The sequence below is a fragment of the Pyrgilauda ruficollis genome, unplaced genomic scaffold, assembly GCF_017590135.1.
Source record: "Pyrgilauda ruficollis isolate IOZ18807 unplaced genomic scaffold, ASM1759013v1 scaffold72, whole genome shotgun sequence".
NCBI lineage: Eukaryota > Metazoa > Chordata > Aves > Passeriformes > Passeridae > Pyrgilauda > Pyrgilauda ruficollis.
The window spans coordinates 2,453,482-2,476,474 of NW_024529044.1; the positions used below are offsets into that span (position 1 = coordinate 2,453,482).

The 22,993-nt window shown below is 42.5% G+C and overlaps 1 protein-coding gene across 4 annotated transcripts in view; it reads right to left on the reverse strand.

The window, feature by feature from the left end:
- Positions 1 to 686: 686 nt before the first annotated feature.
- Positions 687 to 22,993, reverse strand: part of CEP112 (centrosomal protein 112) — a 160,662-nt gene continuing 138,355 nt past the window's right edge. For all 4 annotated transcript variants that reach the window (XM_041485834.1, XM_041485835.1, XM_041485836.1 and 1 more), the window contains exons 24-27: positions 18,036 to 18,125; positions 4,473 to 4,574; positions 2,078 to 2,136; positions 687 to 1,132 (exon numbers count right to left, since the gene is read on the reverse strand). In XM_041485834.1, coding sequence (XP_041341768.1) covers positions 1,129 to 1,132; positions 2,078 to 2,136; positions 4,473 to 4,574; positions 18,036 to 18,125 — 255 coding nt within the window. In that variant the 3' untranslated portion in view covers positions 687 to 1,128. The remainder of the gene's footprint in view (positions 1,133 to 2,077; positions 2,137 to 4,472; positions 4,575 to 18,035; positions 18,126 to 22,993) is intronic.

Sequence of the window (22,993 nt, forward strand, 5' to 3'; positions counted from 1 at the left end):
AGAGAGGGAGCCTCCAAATTCCACCCAGGCTGTGGCACAGGAGCACTGGTGACACCGTGGTGAGGCAGGAGAGGGGGCCATCCCCAGCAGCAGGGTCTCCCTGGTGCTGCCAGGGCCACAGCTGGACTTGGAACAGGAATTCCTGGCCCCTTCTCAAGCACTGTGCCTTGATCCCAACAGCACTGGCAGGATGGTGCCCAGGAACAACAAAGCCAGACCCAAAGGCACACATTGCAATTGTTCCAGTGGAAGGCCATGGAGACACCAGCACTGTCCCGTGGCTGGGAGGCAGGGCCAGCTCTGAGGGCTGACCACATCCTCCAGCTTCCCACTGCCCCTCAAACCTCAGCCCAGAAAACCCTCTGGAACCTGCTCAGACTTCCCGGGACCGTCGTGGAGAGCTGGCACATGCCCATGTGGCACCAAGGCTGTATCACCCACGACTCTTTTCCAACAACACCCCTGGCTCTGTTATCAGCCCATGAGGAAGGAATTCCCTGTGCCCAGAGTATCCAACCAACCAACAGCCAGAGCTGCCTGCAGTGCCCCATGCTGCTCTTATCCCTGTGCCAAAGAATCCCTTGAAACACAGCACACATTCCCACTTTACAAAGCCACACAAAACCCCCCTGGCTACTGAGGTGAGTGAGATGCTCAAGCAGGACAATAATGTCAAAACAAAAAGATAAGAAAATAATAATATTTTAATATTATGTAAACACATGGACACAGAAGAATGTCAAAATATGTTAAAATATCTTGGACAATAATAATAATAATAGAAAATGGGGTTTTCTTCATGTTTAAAAGTGAAAAAATGGTATTGGGAAGGAGTAACAAAAATATTAGTAGAGCAAAGCCTACTTGCTTGGTAAGCAAGCTCAGCGTGGCGTCAAACCGTGTATCAAAAGCATAAATCTCTAATAAAATAATGATAAAAAAATAATGGAAGGAAGATACAACAAAATCCATGCTGGCATGAGCTATGAATATGTTTTCATGAAGTTCATTTTTTTTGTGCTAACAAAAGAACCACTAATCTTTATATTATAATTTACAAGAGCCAAATCTTCAAACCTATTCAAAGCAGTCCATTTGGCAATCACGGAGATCCCACGGGTCCATCAGCTACCTGAAAAGGAAGAGATTTTTGTTAGTTATACCTCATTATTTTTATTATAAAAAACAGGCTGAAAGCAGGGCTGGGTCCAGTGGGCAGTGGGTCTGGAGCTTTCTATTTATCTAACAAAGTTACCTATGCTGGACTTATTACCAAGGATCTATGGCATTTTCAGTTTCCAGTTAGCTTTAGCTAATTCCTCTTAACAAATAATTCAAGATTAATATTTTCACCTAATTCCTGTTAACAAATAATTCAGGATTAATATTTTCACCAACTCTCACACTGGTAACCTTCTCACAGTTGCTTAAATATCTCAAATGCTGACACTATTTTTATGAGCACACATTCTTAGCTGCAGAAACCCTCATGTGAGATATGAAACACCATCAATGTCTATAAATACAGTAAAGATGGAGTGGCTTTCCTAGGAGGTTTCCTTGTACTCACCTCTCCACGTGAATCACTTACTCTAAAGGCACAGCCAGGCTTTTTATGGCTGCAGCACTTGCCATAATTTATATTGGGGGGCGTAAACGTCTCAGAAAAAAAAAAAAAAAAAAAAAAAAAAAAAAAAAAAAAAAGAAAAAAAAAAAAGCTCAGGCTCGTGGAGATCCGGTCCTTTGAAGATGTGATCTGTAATATTCTGCCTTGCATCATTGTTTTCCATCTTTAAAGGAGGTGGCATCACCGCAGAGCCGCAGCTGTGCAGGAGCCGCCGCCTCACCCTCGACACGCAGGCAAAGCCCAGACTTGCAGAGCACCTGCAGCTTCTCTAATCCTGCTCTAGCACTACTGACTAAGCACTGGGGAGAACTTCTCAGACGCCTGTTTACTGAAAATAAGGAGCTTTTCAAACTGCACCCATGTTGGAGGGTTTGAATTAAGCAGTAAAACTTCAAGCACTGGGACCCATAGGTGTGAAATGGTACAAATTGATCAAAGATAAGCCCGTACTTTTTGGCGTGGTAGGCGTTCAGGTCTTCCTGGAGGACTCTTTTCTGCAGAAAACTTACCTGTAAAATACATCCCACATGAAAACATGGTACAAAATTCCAATCAATATATTTGTGCTCATTTCATAAAAGGAATTTTTCTGGTCTCTCCTGCCTAAATAACATGCAGTAACACTTCAGCTGTGTAGAAGAATTACTATTTAATAGAAGACTGCTCTCTTGGCTTCCCTGGCTCTGCTCTGGCTGTGCACTCTTCACTCCTTCAGGAACAGGAACAGAGTCAAACCAGTTGTTAAACCCAGCTGGTGGCACCATCTGGGTTGTGCAAGGGCTTGGGAGCTCCCGCTCTCCTGGCAGCTCCCATGGGATTCCTGTGCTCTGATCCCTGCACTTCTGCTCTTGTGATGGAGATACTCACCTGTTCCCCAAGTGTATGAGAATGAATGCTTATTAACATACTGCATCTCTCCAGGAGCAGACAGCCAGGCAGCAAATCCTTTATATTTAGCAACACATTTAGAAAACTTCACCCAAGCATCAAGTATTTTCATTTTCTGCTGTTTATTTTTATCCCCGCGTGGCTTTTACCCAGCCTATCCTCTTCATCCTCCTCCAACAATAAATAATCCTGACAGGTGCAGGGATTCCAGTGGCCTTCTTGTCTGATGTTTTCAAACAGGAATTTCAACAATTTTCAAAGAGCAGGACACCTGTGCTTCAGAGAGAGCCCAGCTCCCCGCGCGGGCTCCGACGCCAGCGCGTGTGGGAACGCAGCCAGCAGCGATGGATTTCTGGGAGAGCACCCAGGTTTTCATGTGTGGAGTTACTTTTACTCCTTTGAAATGCTGCTGCTGCTTACAGAACCTCTGCAGGTGGATATCAGATTCTACTTTTTTATGTTTTTAACTCATTAAAAGGTGTGGTTTGAGTTCAGAGTGATGCTTCCTACCAGGCAGTGCTGAGAGTCCTTTTAGGTGTCTTTAAAAATAGCTTTTTACTATCAACTGGAAATAGATCTCCCCAGTAGACCCTTAACTCTTTATTTCCCACAACTATTTAAATGAGAAAGAGCATAATTTCCATTAGGGGTCCCTTGAGGTGGAAGCAGAATGTTTACAGCCAGAATGTTAGCTGTGTCACTCCCTGCACATAGAAATGTTGAGTTTCCACTGTCAAAATTTCCTACTTCCATTGAAGGTGGCCTCTGCCAGGGGAAGTGTCTTATGCAAAGCAAAATATGCTGTGGAATAACTCTTATGCATTGCAAAGAGAAAAAAAAGGGAAAAATCCCCAAATACATGAAATTACCAATCATCTCCACAGAGAAGGCTGTGCAGGAAAGAGAAATTAGATGTTGTAGATCAGTAACTTGTTGAAAAACGGTTCTGAAAATTGGCATAAGGATGTGATGATAATGTGATGACAACTTGTACTCTGTGTCCTCAGGTTTCTGCTCTTCCCAGAGCTCAGGGCAGCTCTGAGCCACCAGCTTGGCACTGTCCTTGTCCCAGCTCTTCCCTTCAGCCAGGACAGATCCCAGCTCCCAGGTCCCAGATCCCACATCCCAGTCCTTCCCAGCTCGGTTACATGCACAGTCCTGCAAACACAGGTGGCATTTTCCTTCATTCCCATTATTCCACTGCTGTGATCACCCTTGTTTATGGCTATTTATCCTTCCTCACTGCAGTTTAGGCAATTGTGACATTTTGTTTTCTTCCAGCTCCGAATACTCTGAACAGAAAAGCCCCAAATAACTTCTGTGGGAACCATGGGCAAAGAATTAATCAGCAGTTCTTTATTTCCAATGACATTTGGATATTCCTATTAGGAAATTTAATAGTCTAGTTAACAAAAATCATACTGATTCTGCATTAATCTAGAAGAATTGGTGGTCAGCAATGTTCAAGACAAAACATTACAAAGCCTCTTTATATGGGAAAATGTAAAAATATCACAATGATCATTTAGACAAATATCATAAAAATATTAAATTTGCTTTATTACATAGGGTGGAAAGAAAATAAAATTATTTCTAATCCTCTTCTTTGCCCTTTATAGGCAGCCTTTAAATGATTCCTTCAGGAGAACCAGCACAAGGAAGATGAAAGATAACTGTGAGCTGTATCTGAAAGGCTGAGGAAAAACCCCTAATACTGAATAAAGCACAGCTTTTCCTGGAAGAAAAGTCTGGGATCAAAAAATACAATATGGCAGCTCTCAAACTGGAGGAGAAAAGTTTTGTGAAATATGACACTGAGCGAGAAGCACGTGAGTGCTGCCATAATTTGGTTTTGACACTTCTTCAGTATTTTTGGCCAAATTTCAGATGGTCATAACCTCCTGTCTAGAAGAGATGGTTTTTATCCAGCCTAAAATGCTGAAGAATAAGAATTTACCTGAGATTTTAAAGATGAAATGGTGTCTTCAAACTCCTTTCTGGTAGATGCTGGCAGCAGCCCTTTGAGTATTTTCTGATATTCTTCTCGTATAGTAACCAACTGTAAGAGAATAAAGAGAAATTGATATAGAGATGGCTGCTCTTAGGTGCTGTAAATATTTTTGCTTCTTTTGCCCAAATTGGAGGTCAAATAAACACAGAATTAATTGTGGTATCAAAAGGGAGAGAGAAGAAAGATCAGCGAAGACCTGTAAAGAAGAAAAGAGGTAAAAGAGACAAAGAAAGGCAAAAGAAAACATAAGAATAAAAATATATATGGAGAGGGGGAAAAAATGAGAAAAGAACATGGTCTGAAGAAGCAATAATCATTCTTAAATCCATCTGAACTGAGCATTTATACAGACACACCTTGCAAATTGACAGTCAGAAGTTTTCTGTTTGTCTTTGGTGGCATCTGAACCAGGTCAGTGGGGTGGCATTTGTCCCTTGCTCCCTTAGACAAGGTGAGTTACTGCTTTCCAAGATAAATTTTACAAAATTTCTCAACTTCTAGGTGCTTTTCTGGACTTTTTATTATCATTCTTCATCCTGCAACTACTTTTCATTGCACTTTGTGTCTTCCTCAGTTTAATGGAGACTACAGAACTTTCAATGAGCAGATCTGAGCATTTCAGACCCCAAAATAAGGAGGTTCAAACAGGGGGAAATTTTCATCTGCAACTTTATTTAACAGATGCTGAGTAAACAGGAGTTACAGGGCAGAGTTACGTGAAGAGACATCAGATGGAAGGGTTGTGCTTCTTATCTCTCCAGAATGGTTGGATATGGTGAGTTTTGCCCTGGGATAATTTGGGGAGTGTGGTTCAGGCCAGCCCATCACGTTCCCACTTGGCTGAATCAGGGCCTCACATCTCTACTTAACTCCCAATAGGATTAACTGCTTAATTCAAATTAAGCAAGTGTTTGGGTGTTTTTCTGGATTAGCAGCTGAATATGTAAATAAAGGATCAAAGGGCTTCGATATCAGATTAACTCATAAAATATCTTGAAACTTTCAAACGGAAATCTTTTTTTTTTTTCCACCAACACCGTTTGGTGCTGTTTTTTTGTTCCCAAATGGCTGAACTCCACCACTGCAACCACAAATCCAGCCCTCAGCCTCACACCTGAGGAAGCCACGAGTTCCAAACCCCAGCTCCCAGAGCTCCCGGAGCTTCCAGAGGTGAGAACCCCAGGCCGAGTTCATCGGGCACCATCCCATGGGAAAAGCAGCTCCCGCCAGAACCTGCATTATGCAGCGTGCAATTATCAATACAAAAGGAATAAAACAATCTGATGAAACGTTAGGAAAATTCTCCCTCTGAGTCACCCCGACAGGCAGGAGGAATTGCCAAATCTCTATGCAAATGGGCAATTAGAGGCTTTCCTTGGGAACTGCAAGGAAGTGATGCCACTATGCAAATCTGAAGGGAAAAAAAAGAGGTGAGACAGGAAACCTCGTTTGAACTCTGCTTGTGTATAAGCCAGCGATCAAAATTTATGTTTTTGAGAGCTGCACCAATAAATTCATGCTACTATTTCTATCAAGGCTTCCAAAGTTATGCATAAGTGGTCTGCCAGGATAAATATTTTCTGAGCCAACAGCTCATTTGGGTGGGGACCTTGATAGAGCAGAAACATATATTTCAGTTGATTCAACATGTTCCATTTATTCTTGGTGAGACGAGACCAGAAACAGGCAGCCAGAGCAGCAAAATGCTTTTATTTCCTAAATTTTGATTAATAACAATCTATTTAATGGGTAGGAGGATATGGATGATCATCTGGCCAATATGCAGATGTAACAGAAGTTTTAATACAGCTCTGTGAGGGAAATAATAATTTTCTAATTGTGCAAGAGTTTTCTTGCAAGCAGGTCACTGGTTTTAACAGTTTAATCTGCAGCTGGCCTCTAAATAAGGGCTTTCACAATGCTGGGAACATTCGTTATTAACTTTGCAGAGCAGCAGAGGATCACTCCCTTTTGACAAAGGTGTTTCTTGGAAAGCCAGGAAGAAATATTGCATTGTGCTTTGAAGTATGGAGATATCTTACAGGGTCAGCTGAGAATGGAGAGAGAAAATGAGAACCAAGCCCTGGTAGCTGCAGTTTGGCTTGGGACTGAGCCTTTACTCTGTTTCAGAGACAAAACTTTTTTTTTTGCAGTGAAACCTGCTCTTTTGGATACAATTCCAATTTGTTTGAGCAGACAAAACATGCTACTTTCAGCTCTGCTCACTGGTAATTGCATCACAATAAGATGAAAATAAGTGCCCAGCTGTTTCCTGCCGTGTTATGGTAAACAACCTGCTGGTATTTTTGGCTGAAGTCACTATCAAGGTTTATTGACCCAAGAGATTAAAATAGTGCGTGGCAAAAATCTAAATCACTTCTTACAACTGAAAAATAACATCCAGTGGGCTAATGGGTACTCATTTTAGTGGCAAAAAGTTTTTATTTTTTAACACTTATTTTTCACCAACTAAAGCTATGTCTGCAGGGATAGGTTTTTTTGTGCCTTAAAGGCTTTTTTGTTCTTTTATAGCCTCAAGCTGCCTCCCCAGGATCCACAAATACTGTGTCTCCTCTTGCACACTTGAGGGACGTTTAAAATTGCAATTCTTCATCCCTCAGGAGGGCTTTAGTCAGCTGGATGAGGATGGCTCTATTTCATTTACTTGTGTTCATTTTTCTTCAGTCCTGAGAAAGTTTTTTTTTGGTTTTTTTTTTTCTTTTCTTTGAAAATTCATTTTGGCGAGCTGATTTAATCCATGAACCCCCAGGAAGGTTTTATAGCTTTTAATATTAAGCTGCCACACTGGTCTTTGTTTATTCAGGTTGGTGGCTAATATATGAGGTTTGGAGTTTGACCATCAATCATCTTTGGTGTCAGCAGAAAGCTGAAGTTGCCACACGTAGCTCATGTGTGCTTGGTCACCTGGTAAATCAGTAAAAAAGAAGAGATTAAATAGTGACATAATTATAGAAAGTGATGCAAAAATGGGGCTTGGAGTTCCACAGACTACACTGGAATTGTGTCAGGCATTGACCTGAGAGAAAGAAAGAAAAGTTGGGTTTGATGCCCAGAATAGAAAATATACAAACCTGAGCTTTCCAAACCAACTAACCCAGCGCTTATCAGCAGAATCTCAGAATTGTTTAGGTTGGAAAAAGCCTTTAAGGTCAAGTCCAACCATGAAGCAGCACTGCCAGGGTCCCTCAGCACCACGTCCACACACCTCTGCAATCCCTCCAGGGATGGTGGCGAACGCTTCCCTGGGCTCTACTCCAGAATCTACCTTCTTCCTGAAAGGTGCCTGTGCTCAGCTGGGGCTGGGCTCTTTCTGCAGCAGCACTGACGCAACCAGAGCACACAGCCTCCAGCTGCACCAAGGGAAATACAGGCTGGATATCAGGAAAAAGTGTTTCACAGAAAGGGGGATAAAGTTCTGGAATGGCTGCCCAGGGAGGTGGTGCAGTCCCCATCCCTGGTGTGTTTAACAAAGCCTGGATGTGGCACTGGGGGCCAGGCTTCAGTTGAGGGATTGGGGCTGGGTTGGACTCCATGGTCTTGAAGATTCTTCCATCCTGGTGACTCTGTGATTCTGTGATTCTGTGAATTCTGTGAAATCAGCTTCAATTTTTTACTGCTCCCTGGAGTCTTCTGCTGGCACAGCTCAGTTCTGCAGCCACCCATCTTCTCCACAAAGCTCAGAGGGATGTTTGGGGGCTGGGTTAGGAGTGGCTGGGAGCACAGGAACATGCTCCATTGCCTCCTCACTGTGCTCCAGTCTCTCTCCTTCCTTTCTGAAAGAAACAACCCAAGCACATCCAGGAGAAATGCAGCATTTTCAAGGTGGCCAGACGAATTTCAGCATGTGCTCCCACCAGCCTGCAAAGCACAGGGTGTTCTGTGTCTCTTCCATGCTCTCCACCAGATCCTGCTCAGGTTCCCAACACCCAGCTCTTCCCTCCTGACATCTCACAGCTCTGTGGTGCTGAGTTCATCCCTGCTGCAAAATACCCATCTCATAAAAAACAAAAAAATCCAAAATTCAAAAGCCCCAAACAGATCCAATCTTCTCCAGAACTTCCAGCTGTAAATGACTTTATCAGAACTGGGGAGCATAAGGAAACTGCAAAAGAAACTCTGAAGTAAATGAAGGGACAGCAGAAAGTTGTTCAAGTTCCTTTAAGAAAAAAGTCTTGTCTTGAAGGGCATGAAGTTAATTTTGTGTTTATGTCAGATAAGAATCAAAAGATAGTTGCCTTAACCAGGGTGTTGTGGCTTTTTTAGTATTTTAATTTCTGCCTGTCTGTAATATTTATGCAGGATAATGTGTGCCAGGGAATACTAGGATAGTGACCAAAAGGCATAATTAGGATCTTTTAGTCATTATCAAATTTTCTCCATGTTTCAGGGTAAGATGAGAAAAGTTATTTCTTGTCTCTCCTAAATCCTTTCCTATATCAACAGTTGTGTGCTATAATGCTGTTAAGAGAGAAAACCTCTTTAAACAGGTTATGGATCTGTTCTGCAACATCTCTGAGTGGAGACAGGAAAGATCTGCTGCAATAAATCTGAAGACAGGTGAGGGTTCCAAACAGATAAAAATAACCCCTTCAGTCTTAGGGAGATAATTTAATCTCAGAATAAAGTCTCCTGCTTCTAAATGAAGGCAGTAGTAGTAGTAGTAATAGTAGTAGTAGTAATAATAATAATAATAATAATAATAATAATGCATAGGTCAGCTTCATTCAGGTGAAGGAATTTTCTGAAAGCACTGTGAAAAGGGCAAGTGAAGGACAAAATATTACAATGCCATCCCAATTTAAAAAAATGCTGATCAACAGAAAAAAACAACCAAAAGAATCCACCAAAAAATAAAAACCAAAATGCAAGCAAAAAACCAATCCAACATGCAAAGAATGATTGTTGTTTGTGTCCTCTCTAATTGCAGGGACTCCTCTTTTGCTTTTCAGCACTCCTGAAGTCTAAGGGAGCACAGCTCCACTCCTACAAAACCTCTGTGAGTCCAGATGTGCCCCTTCCTCCCTCAGCTGGCCTGGGGGACGCTGAACAATGTCCCCAACCCAGGAACAAACCAACCAAAATTGGCCATTTCCTTAAATTTCAGATCCCTCCGGCCTCTGTTGTAAGAGAACATTGAACTGGAGCTTGAAATCTTCTGAAATGATTTCTCCCAACGAAGAATCCAATGATGTATCAATTGTTTCAGAGAAGATCAAGGTTTGCACATTTGTCTTTTCAGAACATCACCGAACACCAATATCTGCCGCTCTCCAGTCTGGCTCCAGGCAGAGGGAATTTTGACTCTCACTGTGCAAGGCTGTTGAAATATGGCTCTCCCAGATTTGGAGGAACAGCATGCAACTCGATACAAATGTTCTCGAGTTCTTAAGAAAAGTAATGAATGCCATAAATCCGACGGCTTTGGCTCAGCTGAAAACAGCGACCATCGGGGCGAGATCAGCTGAGCGAGTTATTTCGTCAAGTGAACACCATGTTCACTTCTCCACTGAGAAAATCCTGCTGGATCACCTCCCCTGTCCTGACAGTTCCAATAAAAGATAAATTGGTGGCATAGCCGTCCCCTTTGTGTGTCTGTCTGTAGCCAGTAAACCATCCCAGCATCCAAGACATTTTTGCCTTGTTGTTTTACTGACCCACGGGGACCTCCAGCCCTGCTGAGCTCCTCGCTGGGCACTGAGTTTGCTGCTCCAGGACATTTTTTTTCTTTTCCCAACCAGTATCCAAGTGGCCTTGTTACTTCAGTGGCTTGTGTTTCCTTCTCTCTTTTCTTGAACAAGATCTCCCACCTGGAAAATCCTCTGATTGTAGTTAAGCAATCTGAGTCCATATAATTCATAGCTGCAAAAGAAGCTTTTTGAAACAAAAAAAAAAAAATAAACCACCAGTGGGCTGCATATGGCAAGAGCAGCATTCCTGGGACTACATGGCTTGGAGAGGAATAAAAGCTTTCACTGTCAACACCACGGAACAACCAGGAATGTTGTGGCTAGAAAATTCACGCTGTTCTCTCAGCCTCCCCCTCTCCAGGGCTCTGCTATTGTTCCAGCTGGGATTTGGAGGATCCTGGACTTATTTTCTTCTCCTTCCAGATGACTCATGGCAGATGCCATCTTTGTTCCCCCAGCTCTCTTCCCCCCAGCTCCTGTCAGTGCCATCCCTTTGCTGGCCCAGGAGGTTGGGATGGCAGCAGGAGGGCTGTCCCCTCCACAGGGTGATGGGGACACTCCACTGACACTGCCTGATCCAGAGAACCAGACCCAAACCAGCCCAGCTGCTCCCCAGTGCTGCTGGACCAAACACAGAATCACAGAATATTCTGGGCTGGAAGGGGCCCACAAGGATCATCAGGTCCAACACATGGGGTTAATTTCTGCCTCTGGCCATTCCTTATGCGCTATCAGGATAATTAAGTCTGAAATGAAGCTCTGAGCATCTCTGACACCACTGCTGGAACACATTTATGCCTTTCAGTTTTACATTCCAGCACGTGCCACCTCCCACAGGATCCCTCCCATCCGGGGTGGCTCAGCAGGGAGAGGTTTCAGTGCCTGATTCAGGAGGTGCCGAGTGCTCCCCAAGGCAGCAAGGGCTGACAAAGCTCAGCAGCAGCAGGATCAGGATCTGCATTTTCACACCGACCCTGTGAACAAGCAAAGCTCTGTAGATCATAATCAGAAACTACTTTTATGGCCACCATTTCCAAGAACAAAAATCCAACCAGTGTCTGAACTGGGAAAGCAGCTGCCAGGCTCGCAGAGCCTCAGGGCTGGGAAGGATGGGCAGGCAGCAGAAACAGGGCTGCACTGCCTGCATGGAACTGCCATGGATGGCATTTGGTGCTGATTAAACTGACAGCAAAACAGGGCCTTAGAATTTACATGAAGGTAAAGGTCACCATAAAGTTGGTCTTTCCCAGTCCTTTTTAGCTCCATCTCCTAGAAAAAAGAGACTGGGACAGTTTCCTAATTGAACAGGCATTGCTGGGAGCACGACTGGAGATGAAGTTTTGCTGCTCTGTTCTTGAGTCATCCACTGGCTCCTCCAGACATCCCCATTTCCTTTCTCCTTTCATTCCCTGCATTAAGCACCAGTATCACTGTTCCCTGTAGTCCTACTTTAACAGGTTCTGAAAGAGCAAAGTTCCCTTCATGGATAATATGTAAGCAAACCACAGATGCTCTAATAGGAGGTGCTGCCCTCTTAAAAGGACAGTCTCTCCCATTCACTATTTTTTAAGACAAAGAGCAAGAAAAGTGACATTTTAAAACACTCTCTAATTCCTGCATGCTGCCATATGCTTCTATTCTCTTTTGGTGACAATTCCCTTTTCCCTTTTAACTACTTGTCCTGTATTTTCTGTTTGCTGTCTTTCTCCAGCTGGCCACCAAGCTCCAACAATTCATTCTGTGCTGTTCAGGAGGTGTGTATTTGTGTGTTTTCCAGTTGTGTCTGATTACCAGAGCTAACATTTGATCACTGGCTTCCACACATGCACCACTACCCTCAACTCTCTTCCCTTTGACAGTTGCACAGTTGGTGAGAGCCTCCTCTCCTGCAGTTGCTGCCATATGGAGCTCCTGGGAACTTTTAACTCCATTGATTTCCAGCTCCTTTCAAATCCCACCTGCAAAGCTGTTTTTCTGTGCTTGAATCTCAGCTTCTATCTCCTCCTGCTAATCTGAAACCTCATGCCATACAGAATAATTTAGTATATTCGTTGTAATTCTCTTCCCTTTCACAGCTTGCTATTAAAGGAAATTATACACAAATATAAAATGTGGCAAATGCAAAATCCTGCTTTATCCTAACAATCTCAGTCTTTATTAAAAACTATGGGGTGCTGCTGTATCAAAGAGATTAATGAATGTATCAATGGATTTGAGACACCTACTAAGGTAAAAGTGGTAGAATTGGGCTCCAAAAAATGTCTGTTGGTCATTTATGGTACCCAAAGTCCACAATGCCCCCCCCCTGGAAGTGTTCAAGATTGGGCTTGGAGCAACCTGGTCTATGGAAGGGGGTGGGGTAATCTTTAAGGTCCCTTCCAACCCAAACAAAATTCTATGAAATCAACATTGCCATACACCTATGGGGCACCTATATCCATGAAAGGTCCCTTACAGAGACAGAACCAGGATCAGAGTGATTCCTGCCCACCAGTCTCTACTGGGAAGGCTGAAGAGAGACCCAGAACCCCCTCAGAACTGATGCTGTGGTGTGTGGGTGCCAAACAGCCTGGGCAGTGCTCCCACTCCCATTGCATTCTTCACTGCTTCTCTGTGGCTCTCCAACATCCTCTTTTCAATAAAAATACTTTAAATTTGAAATTTTTGCACCACAAGTAGTTAGACAAGAAATCCTCTATTGTGCAGATGTGGAACCATCAGATTTTCAGCCTGTGGGGAGCTCTGTCCCTCTGCCTTTTGGTCCCCTGCATTTTTCACAAGGTTTTATGGTAGGAAAACAGCTGAAACACACAGGTCCCTCCTGACCCCAGTGCTGGGGCTGTCAGCAGAGCAGTGGATGGAGATGACAGAAGGTCCCACCTCAGCCACACAGACCTGCACAAAACCACTCTCCAAATCCATCCATCCTGCTGGTCAGAGGCAGAAACCACAGGAACTGTTTCAATGTGACAAAACTTGGTGGTGCAGTTCCTGAAAGTCACAGTGGAAATTTCTTTCGGGTTCTCACTCTTTTCCCCACGGCCCAGAGGCTGCTGAGCCCCACAAGGGCTGCTCTTGGTGAATCACTGCTGTGGTTTAAGATCCTCCACATCCAGGCTGGGCTTCCCATTTCTGTGGGAGCACAAATGGGTCTCTGGGGGAGATTCTGGAAGTGTTTCAGTGCTGTGGGTTGAAGCACGTGGAGCAAAGAGCAGAATTTCATCACCACCTCCAGCCCCTGCTGACTGGCTGGGTCTCAGCTCCCAAAGTGTCCCTTGCCTTGGTGACACAGAGGCTCCCTGCACCCTCCTCACCTGAGCTGGCCACAAAGCCCACCTGGGCTTTTAAACAGCCTAACCTAGAGCTTATTTGCCTGATTCTGGGTGACTGTAACATGCTCTGAGAATGACAACGCTTGGAGAAAGTCTGGGAATTTGAGGGAGGCACCCCAGGCTGCCATCTGATGGTATTTAGAACTCTCTGATACCTTTAGAAATCACAGAATCATGGAATGGTTGGGGTTGGAAGGGGACTTAAAGATAATCTCATTTCAATCTCCTTACCATGGGCAGGGACAACTTCTACTAGATAATTTCTAAGAAGAAATATGGCCCAAAAGCCCTAAACTAAAGAGCTAATATTACTGAAGTGCTCCAGCCATCAGATTAAGAATGACTTGGGACTCACACTGTGGACATCAATGTCTATTGCTCATCTGTGTCTCACTGATTCCTTGCTCCCAGCTCCACAAATCCACTGGCAGCAGCACTATTCCCACCAAGGAGAAGGTGTGGCAAACCTTAGAAGTTCCTCTGTGCTACACAGCAACTGAAATTTCAGAAGGATGCATCACAGCATTCATCTGAGAACAAACATATTTAGTTGGCATGGAAACAGCAAGTTGGGCTGAATGTGGTAAATATCCAGCAGTCATGAAAAAATCGAGCAAGTCTGGATAATAAACATTAGAAATGAAAACTGGCTGAACGCTTTTGAATCAAGGCTCTTTTACAATTATCACTCCTGTTTTCATTTGAACATGAGTGAAATCCACTTAAACTAAGCTGCTCCATTTTATGCCAAATACTTCTATAACATCCTCATTCAGATAACTCCTTTCTCCTTTTTTATAATCTGTTTCAGGAAAAAGAAATTAAAGGGCTGAAAACTTCCATTGCTATTCTCCTTCATTTCCTCAGCAATATTAATGAATTGAACATAATTGATTTTCTGTCTCAGAATCTCCTTTAAAACTCTTTCTATTTATGACTTGACTGGAGGTATCCCTATGGTTTGAGTATCTATAGTGTTGCTACTTCAGTTGTTTGCAAACATGAGGAACTTTTTTCTTCTCTGTTATCCCAAATTTCATATTATAGTCAACCCAAATCTATGGCTAGAAACATTAGAACAAGGAATGAAAATAATAGGATTTTTTTTCTGAGAAAATTCTTGTGTGCAATTCCAAAAAGACAGATTCTTGGAGCTTTTTAGTAAACTGAGTTGGGGTGATTACCCTTCAAAAAAGAATCTGAAATTAAATGAATGCTAAAGAAATCTAGGTAGTATAGAAAAAAAAAAAGATCACTACCATGAATTTTTATACCGACCCCAATTCAGCAAAACTTGTGGCATAGGTCTGAATTCCTGGATTTATTAAGTTCCCAGTGATGTGTGTCATTTTTAATTACACACTCACAGGATGCAGAGCCTCCTGTATGAACAATGGAGATTTTTTACCTATGACTGACAAATGCACAAAGCCACAGGACTTAAGAAATAAAGTTTAGTAGGAAATCTTGTCTCACATTAGATCCAGGCACACATCAGAGACAACCAAGGGATACATTCACTCCAGATGTACATGATACAGGAACACAATGGGATCACTGGAAAGGAAGCTGGTCCCACAGTTATGTAGGACTGAGATTCAAGAAACTTCACTGCTGCTTTGCAAGGAAATGGTTTGGACACACCCAAATTTGCCAGAAACCTTCCCAGACTGCTTTAACAGTCCTGTGGCCATATACATTCAACAATAACAACATATAGAACTATATATTAAAGTTTTCATAGTTACTGCCAGTTTATTACTTTTGATGAATACAGCTATTTATGTCTCAAGATGCTGGACATCTAGTTTTTAAAGGAAACATCCAACATTTTGACCTGAAAAAGATGATACAGCTCTGGGACTCCACTCTTGAAGTGCAGTATTACACTGGAAAACCAGGACAGAGACAGGACAACCTTTATGGAAAAGATAAAATTATTCAGGCCAGCACTTTTGAGAAATGTGATTGGAACCCATCATCCAGAGACGGCCGCCATATGGCACCACTGGTGAGACAACACAGACACAAAGTGATTGCACCGACCCACGCTGTAAAATGGGAGAGCAGAACTAAGCAGGAGTAAACACGAGTTCATCCAAGAGCACAGAGTATGGGAATGGAAAAGCTCCATGAAAACAACAGCTCCTCTCCCAGCGCAGCACCAGGCTCCCCTCCAGAGCAGCCCAGGGCTTGCTGACAGCCCAAAGTATTTTCTCCCCTTTATTTATAGGACAGTTTGTCTCTCTGGATGATTATAATAACGAAAGGTTAAGCCTGTGTGATCACCAGAGGGTCACTGTGACAAAGAGTTAAACTTTGTGGCTCTGTCAGTCACTCTTAAGGGCTGAAGAGTTATGAGGACATTGCTCTGGAAAAACGGCCAACATGGAGCACTAAGATACCACCCAACAAGCCATAACGAGAAACAGCTTTTTAGTTTTAATTAAAAGCACAACAAAATGTTTTTTCATGTCTCATTCATTTGTTTGTTGTTGTTATAGAATCAAAACACAAGATTTTTCCTTTTAATGAGAAACAGAAGCTCTTTAACCCTCGCTCCTCCTTATTTATAGATATGTAAAAGCTTGGAAAAGTGGCTTTTGTAATGGCGCCAGCACAAATCTCCGTGTTTTATGCAATTTTGATTCACACAGTATTTGGTAAAAGCAGAAAGCAAGTTACTGCCCTGAATATTTTAAGTCCCTGATCGGCTGATGAGTTGTTAACTACTGTTAACACTTGATGAACATGTTTACAGGTAGCCTGGCCAAACCCAGTAACTGGAAACATGTCAGACCTGTCACTTTTGCATTTTAGTTCTGGAGAGATAAGCAGAACTAATGAATTAACCAGTCACAGAGGAGACAAGTAACAACTTCCAAAATGTTTGTCTGCAAAATAGACTGAAGCCACCTAAACCAAACCAGCTTCAGTGGCTCCAGCTGCTTCAGAAAGTCCCAATGGATGAAAGGCAGAGACAAGACCATTGAGGAACTTGGATATGAGCTCTACCAAATCTGCCAACACATCAAGCTCAAAGATGGACAGCACAGTGTGATTTAAATAACATTCCCATTCTATTATACCGGGGAACAGGATGTTACCATCTGAACTAGTCCTTCATTAATTAAGTCTGGACAGGAGAGTTCTGTAGGTTGGTTTGGAGCAGATGCTCATGTAGGAGGAAACCTTGAAGGCACCCTGTGAATGTGCAGGCTTCTACCTCTGTGTTTCATGAGTAACTTTTTATTTCTTCTTCTGGATCCTTCTCAAAACGGGTCAGGAAAAAAAAAAACAAAAAAACAAGCAAAATAGCAGTGGCAGAGACTAAAGAAAAACATAAAAAAAGAAAACATTTGGAAGAGGACATCCCTCACAGCATGCAGCCAGTGCTGTTCCCTGGGAGGGACAGCCATGCTTTAAAGAGCTAATTTTCCTCCTTCTTTTCCAGGAGACTCTGAAGCCAAAATGCAATGCTTGCAGGCCAGCTCACTCACTACACCAAAGTCCTCCAGTGCTGCAGGCACTGCAGCTCAGGATGAGCCTGGCCCAACAGCTGGGTTTGGGAGGCAGAGCGGGGACAGAAGGGAACTGCTCATCACTGACACTCCAGAGAGGAAATACATCAATTAAACACCAAGGATGACAGAGAATTCCCATGTGCCGGTAGGATGGCAAAACTGAGGAAAACATATTTGAAATTAATGATTATTAATCTTCTATACCCACCCCAACTGATTATTCCTGCAGGTATAGAGTTAGAAATGCTTTATGTAGGACATATGCTGTTGATACTGTTTACTCAGCACCAAATAAAGTTCTCAAATGCTTCAAAACCTTATTTGTATTAGGAATACATAAATTCCTATCTGATTCAGGCATTCATCACCTGCATATTCTCCTGAATATTTCAATTTAATCGTGTTTGAATGCAGATCATTGACTTTCTGTTCCAACACTGTAAACACCACACTCTATTTTGCTCGAAGCACACTAAATAATCTCTGACTTCACTGTAAGTGTCCAGAAAAAATTTAGCACTATTAATCATCTGAAACTGTTTACAGACATGTTTGGACAATGAATGCAGCAGATCAGGACTAAAGATTATTTTTAGCTGTTATTGTCCAATTTTACTTCTCTTCATACAAACCATTAAAGAACAGGTTTGAATAGTCTCAGAAACCTTTATTAAAACTCTACAGTCAGTTGCAAACAGTCAGTTCAAAATAAATGCATCATTTAACAGCTAGAATAGCTGAAATACCAACTTGCAATAGAGAGCAGCAGATAAGTATTTGCCTGAAGGGTTCAGACAGTTTCATTCTCTTTTATTACCAACAAAACAGCAAAGAAAGCTAGCTGAGAATTTTGCAGGAAAATATGTGCTTTTGCTTTGAAGGAAGAGATTATTTTTAACCATTGCACCTCCTTGCTCAAGGGGTGGGGACAGCACCCAGCAGTACCTGCTCCTGGGCCTTCAGCTCGTTCTGCTGGAGCCTCCTCTGAGCATCATAGATCTGCCCACGGTAATACTCCACCTCGTCCTGCAAGGCCTGGAACGACAGCAAGGGATGCAAAACACACGTGAGAAACATGGGATGGCAGCAAAACTTCCAGATCACGTCTCCCATGGGCTGGGGAAGGGCGTGGAGCACTGTGAGTCCAGCTGGACTTGGTGCTGAGGCATGACAGAGGCGGTCCGGCCACTCAGAAAAGTTACTTTGCACAGGTGGGACCACTGCCTGAACAAGAGTAGCTACATCTTAAAAGTCTTATCTTGTTATAGGCTACTCATCCTAAAAATGTATTATTTTTATATCTTCTTATAGACCATCCATCCTAAAAATGTAAGAAATACTCTCAAAAGTTGGAAGTCAAATGGAAATATTGCAACATTTGCATTTGCAAATGTCCCATGTTTTTGTTGTTGTCCTATCTGCACAACCTGAGCTTCCTAGGAGCAGTTTTGCAGTGTACCAAGAGTTTTTTTTCCTTAAGCCAGAATAATCCTCTCTCTGGAAAACAATGTCTGGAATTTGGAGTGGAAATGTATTCCATATTACTGAAGTGGGATGCTGGCCGAGATGAGGGGCTCCCCTCCTGCCCTGTAGTCAAATCTAGCACGTGATTTACAAATGAAATATAAATGGCAATAAATAAAAGGAATAATATGATCGTGTCACTTTACCACAACTACCCAATCCTTATTTAGTTCAGAAGTAATCACTCCTAAACCAAGCTCGTAAAATGCATCGACAAATTTATTTTGTCATGATTGTTCTCCTTATACATTTATTTTTATTCCAGCAGTCACTCAGAGCCTTGATCTTTTTGTTACATGCTTAACAAAGGAACAGTGTGCCCCAAGGAACTGATAGTCTGTGTTATTTCTAACAGATACACACCAAACAAACAATACAAAGTTTCAAAGATTTTTTTCTGTTTGTTTTGAAAGTTTCCTCCTCATTGTTGGATGTTTGAATACACGCTTAACATTTACTTACACATTTACTAAAAGCTTAGGGATGTTGTCAGCTTGAATAAAGGCATTGTTAACTGCAAGTGCTGACTCCAAGCAAAGTGCACAATGTGGATGAGGGATTGACACCAACACAGAGGCGGCTGTGGCTGCAGAAAGGGAATATTTTGAGTTATCTTTTGTATGGCAGGAAATTGGGGCATTGATACCCATCAGAAAAGCAGCACGGGGCTGGACCCAGGAAGGGGCTCGTGCTGCAAATGCCACTGAAGGAGCCTCCAGTGCTGCTTTTAAAAAAGCTGAGCTGCACAGAGGCCTTCTGCAGAGCACCCTGCAATTACAGAATCATTAAGGCTGGAAAAGTCCTCCCAGATCATCGAGTCCAACCTCTGACCAACCCTACAATGGTCACTAAATCGTATCACGAAATGCCACGTTCACTTGTTTTTTGAACATTTCAGGATGGTGACTCCACCACTTCCCTGGGCAGCTCCAGTTCTTGACCATACTTTCAGTGAAGAAATTTTTCTTGATATCCAACCTAAACCTCCCTTGGTGCCCCTGCCTTTCCCTTGAGAGGAGAGACCAACAACCCCACGGACTCAGGGAGCTTTGCAGGACCTGCCATAGGGTTTGTGTTTGCTTCCAGCAGCCCAGGGTACCTGTGCACAACTCAGCATCATTAAAACTCCTCGTGGTGCAAAGATTTAACAGCAAAAATGCCTTGCTCTTTTCCACAGCACCGAAATCCTCCACTCTCCAATAATTTACAGGATAAAATTGCTATTGAGATAAGATAAGAGGACTACTTTTGATAGATCTTGAACGCTGTTTTGAAGTGATGCCAGGCATTAACTTTAAAGTCTTATAGCTGTAAGACTGTTACATGTTCTGATGCCAAAAATTGTAACCAGACCCAAGCATGAACTTCAAATCTGCCCAGGGACTTTTATGCTATCAGAGCTTCTGAGAAATGTTGAAATCCAGGCTTTGAATACATAACTCTTCTTCAATACTCAACAAGTCTTGCAGTACCAGGAATTTGCATTAATATAATGAAATATATGTGGGAATTACATGTGAACTGTAGGCTTTTTGTTTGCTTTCTGTACATCTATCTTGTGAGGTAAAACACAAACAAACATAAAAGCTAAAATGAGCAGCGTAGATATGCAATAAGGAGCAGGGTCATTCCACATACCAGGAAGATCACCAAAAACCCAATTAATTAGACAAAAATCCTGCCATAACCCCAGAGTGTCCATTCATAAACAACCCAGGATGACTCTCAGGAACATTCCTGGAGCACATTCTGGATAAACTACAAAGTATGACCCATCTTCTCCTGTTCTTTCAGGATCAGCTTTTCCAGCCCAAATGGTGAAAAATAAGCAGGGAAGAAACCTCATCACACATCACTCATCCTTCCCTTGTGCTCAAGAGCAAGTCTGACCCTTTCACAGGACTTTGAAGTTGGCCAAGAGATAGCATTTAAATGTTTAAATACATGTGAGTCCATATATATGTGTTTGTGCCAGAAAACAGATTTCTATCACCCCCATCTGCAGGTCCTGAGTACAAAACTGGCTCTCAGACTGTTCCTGCACAGGACAGCAGCCCCATGGGGGCAAAGAGAACTGGTGCCCTGCTCATTCCTTCCTTCCTTCTCCATTTTTACATCTACTCTTTACAAAAAACTTCTTCTGCAGAGGTTAAAACGAGAGGTTCCTTTAAATCTGAGGGCCTGCAATGCATCTGAAAGTCATTTAATTTGGGAAATTCAGATAACACAGCCTTTGTTAGGTTCACCTACTCTAGATAGTGATTGCCAGCACGGAGCACACGTGTTTTATTTCATTAGGAAAGCAGAAAATGTCTTAAATTTAAATTTAGAGAGAAGGTATTTTTACTGTAGCATGTAAGTACAGCAAACTAACAACTCTTCCAGTTATCCATTCACCATTTGTCCAAACCAGAATTTACTGCATGAACTCCCAGATTTTTCCAATCACATCATAACTGGCTCTTGGCAGGTTTTGTATTGGGATGGCAGAAAAAACAACTCGGCTCTAACTCCTTGGATCAATCACAAATACCTTTACTGGACCCTTTTTGGACTATTCCTGTGCTGTATAAATTCCATGAGTAATTAATGTTCATTTGAGTACTCCAGATATTGTATCAGCACAATGGCAAAAAAAGTAAAACCGAAAGTTCAGCATTTGATCAAAGCCGTGCCAGAATGAAAAAGTAACACCAAAATCTCACGGTTACTGTAGATTCCTGCATGTGATTAACCCTGAAAATAGCAATTAGAAGTAGGCAAGTTTGTTGCCCGTGATTTTAATTTTCTAGGCGGGATCATGAGAGATGTCAGGAATAATGCACCTTTAAGATCACACTGGAAATTCTCTCTGTAGTCAAAAAGCCTCACATGCAGTGGCCAGAGCCTGAATGCTGATGGCAATCCCTGAAGCTACCAGAACCTCAGATCTTTCTCTGAATCAGACAGGGAAGCTTTTGCCATGTAGAACACTCTTAAAAACAGCAGAGGACTTACCCCAGGTACACCCCGGAACATCTCTTTTGTAAAATTAAACAATGTTTTGTTTAAAAATGCAGTTTTAATTCTGCTTCAAAGTGTCACATTTTGCCCAAAGAGCAGCAGGGCCTATGATTAATAACTGCCGAGATGAAGAAAAAAGGGATTAAAAATAAAAATCCAGGCCAATTTTTAAGCATCAGAGGCTTTTTTTCCCTTGAACAGAAAACAAAACTTAACTTATTTAGTTAAATTTTTCCAGGTTCAGATGAATTCCCATCCCTCATCTGTGCTAAGCTGCCTTGCATCACTCTTATAAAGACAATATTTTTTTTTTCAGTTAAACGGGCTTTCAAATGCCATGTAAACATGTTTGCTGTTGAATGTCTACACCATACCTGACCTTGGAAGTGCTTTGTGTTGGCCAGAGAACAAAGAAATCAAATGTTTTGCTTTCCAGCCCAGATATCCTACACTTTGAAAAGCTCTTAAAAATGTAAATGAGATAATAAGCTCCAATGCAACAATGTGGGTGAATTACAGCTGCAGAAAGGGAAAACTCATTTGATTTATTTCTAAAAACGGAAAGGATCCTAAAATAAAATCATATTGTTTGGGTCTCACACAGCACTGAGAGGCAGGGGAAGGAGGGAAGGGAAAAGTAACGGCTCTGAGAAGGCGCCGCCGGAATAGCCCGGGCAGATTTTGGGACCTGGAGTGGAGTTTGTGCATGAGCCCATCCCAGCCACTGTGATCCAGAGCCATGATGTGGAAGGAGAAAGGAACCCCCGAGCTGCATTTCTGGGTAGGCACCTTTTATTCCCCCTATTATCCCACTGAGGATGGATTATCTCCAGAAAAACGTTTAATGGAGTTTATTTCAGCCCAAACTGAGTTTATTTCAGCCCCAAACTGAATTTATTTCAGACCCAAATGGAATTTATTTCAACCCAAAATGGAAGTTATTTCAGCCCCAAATGGAGTTTATTTCAGCCCAAAATGGAGGTTATTTCAGCCCCAAACAGAATTTATTTCAGCCCCAAATGAAGTTTATTTCAGCCCAAAATGGAGTTTATTTCAGCCCCAAATGGAGTTTATTTCAGCCCCAAGGGAGCAGCACAGGTGGGGTTGCTGCCTGTGGAGCTGGGCCTGTGGCTCCAGGAGAGCTGGGATGATGCACAGGATCAGAGGAATCTGTGGGATACCCGAGGGGCAGATTGAGGCTGGGAAAAAAGGTGGTTTTTAAAAAAAAACTCAACTTGTCAAGCACAGAGTTTTGACAAGGAGCCCTAAAGAGACAAAAAGGTGCAGTGCCAGCATTCCAAAATCCCTTGTCAAGGCAGGAATTAATTTTTGGTGTTAGTTACAGGGCTTGATCTAAATCAACTAAAAGCTGGTAA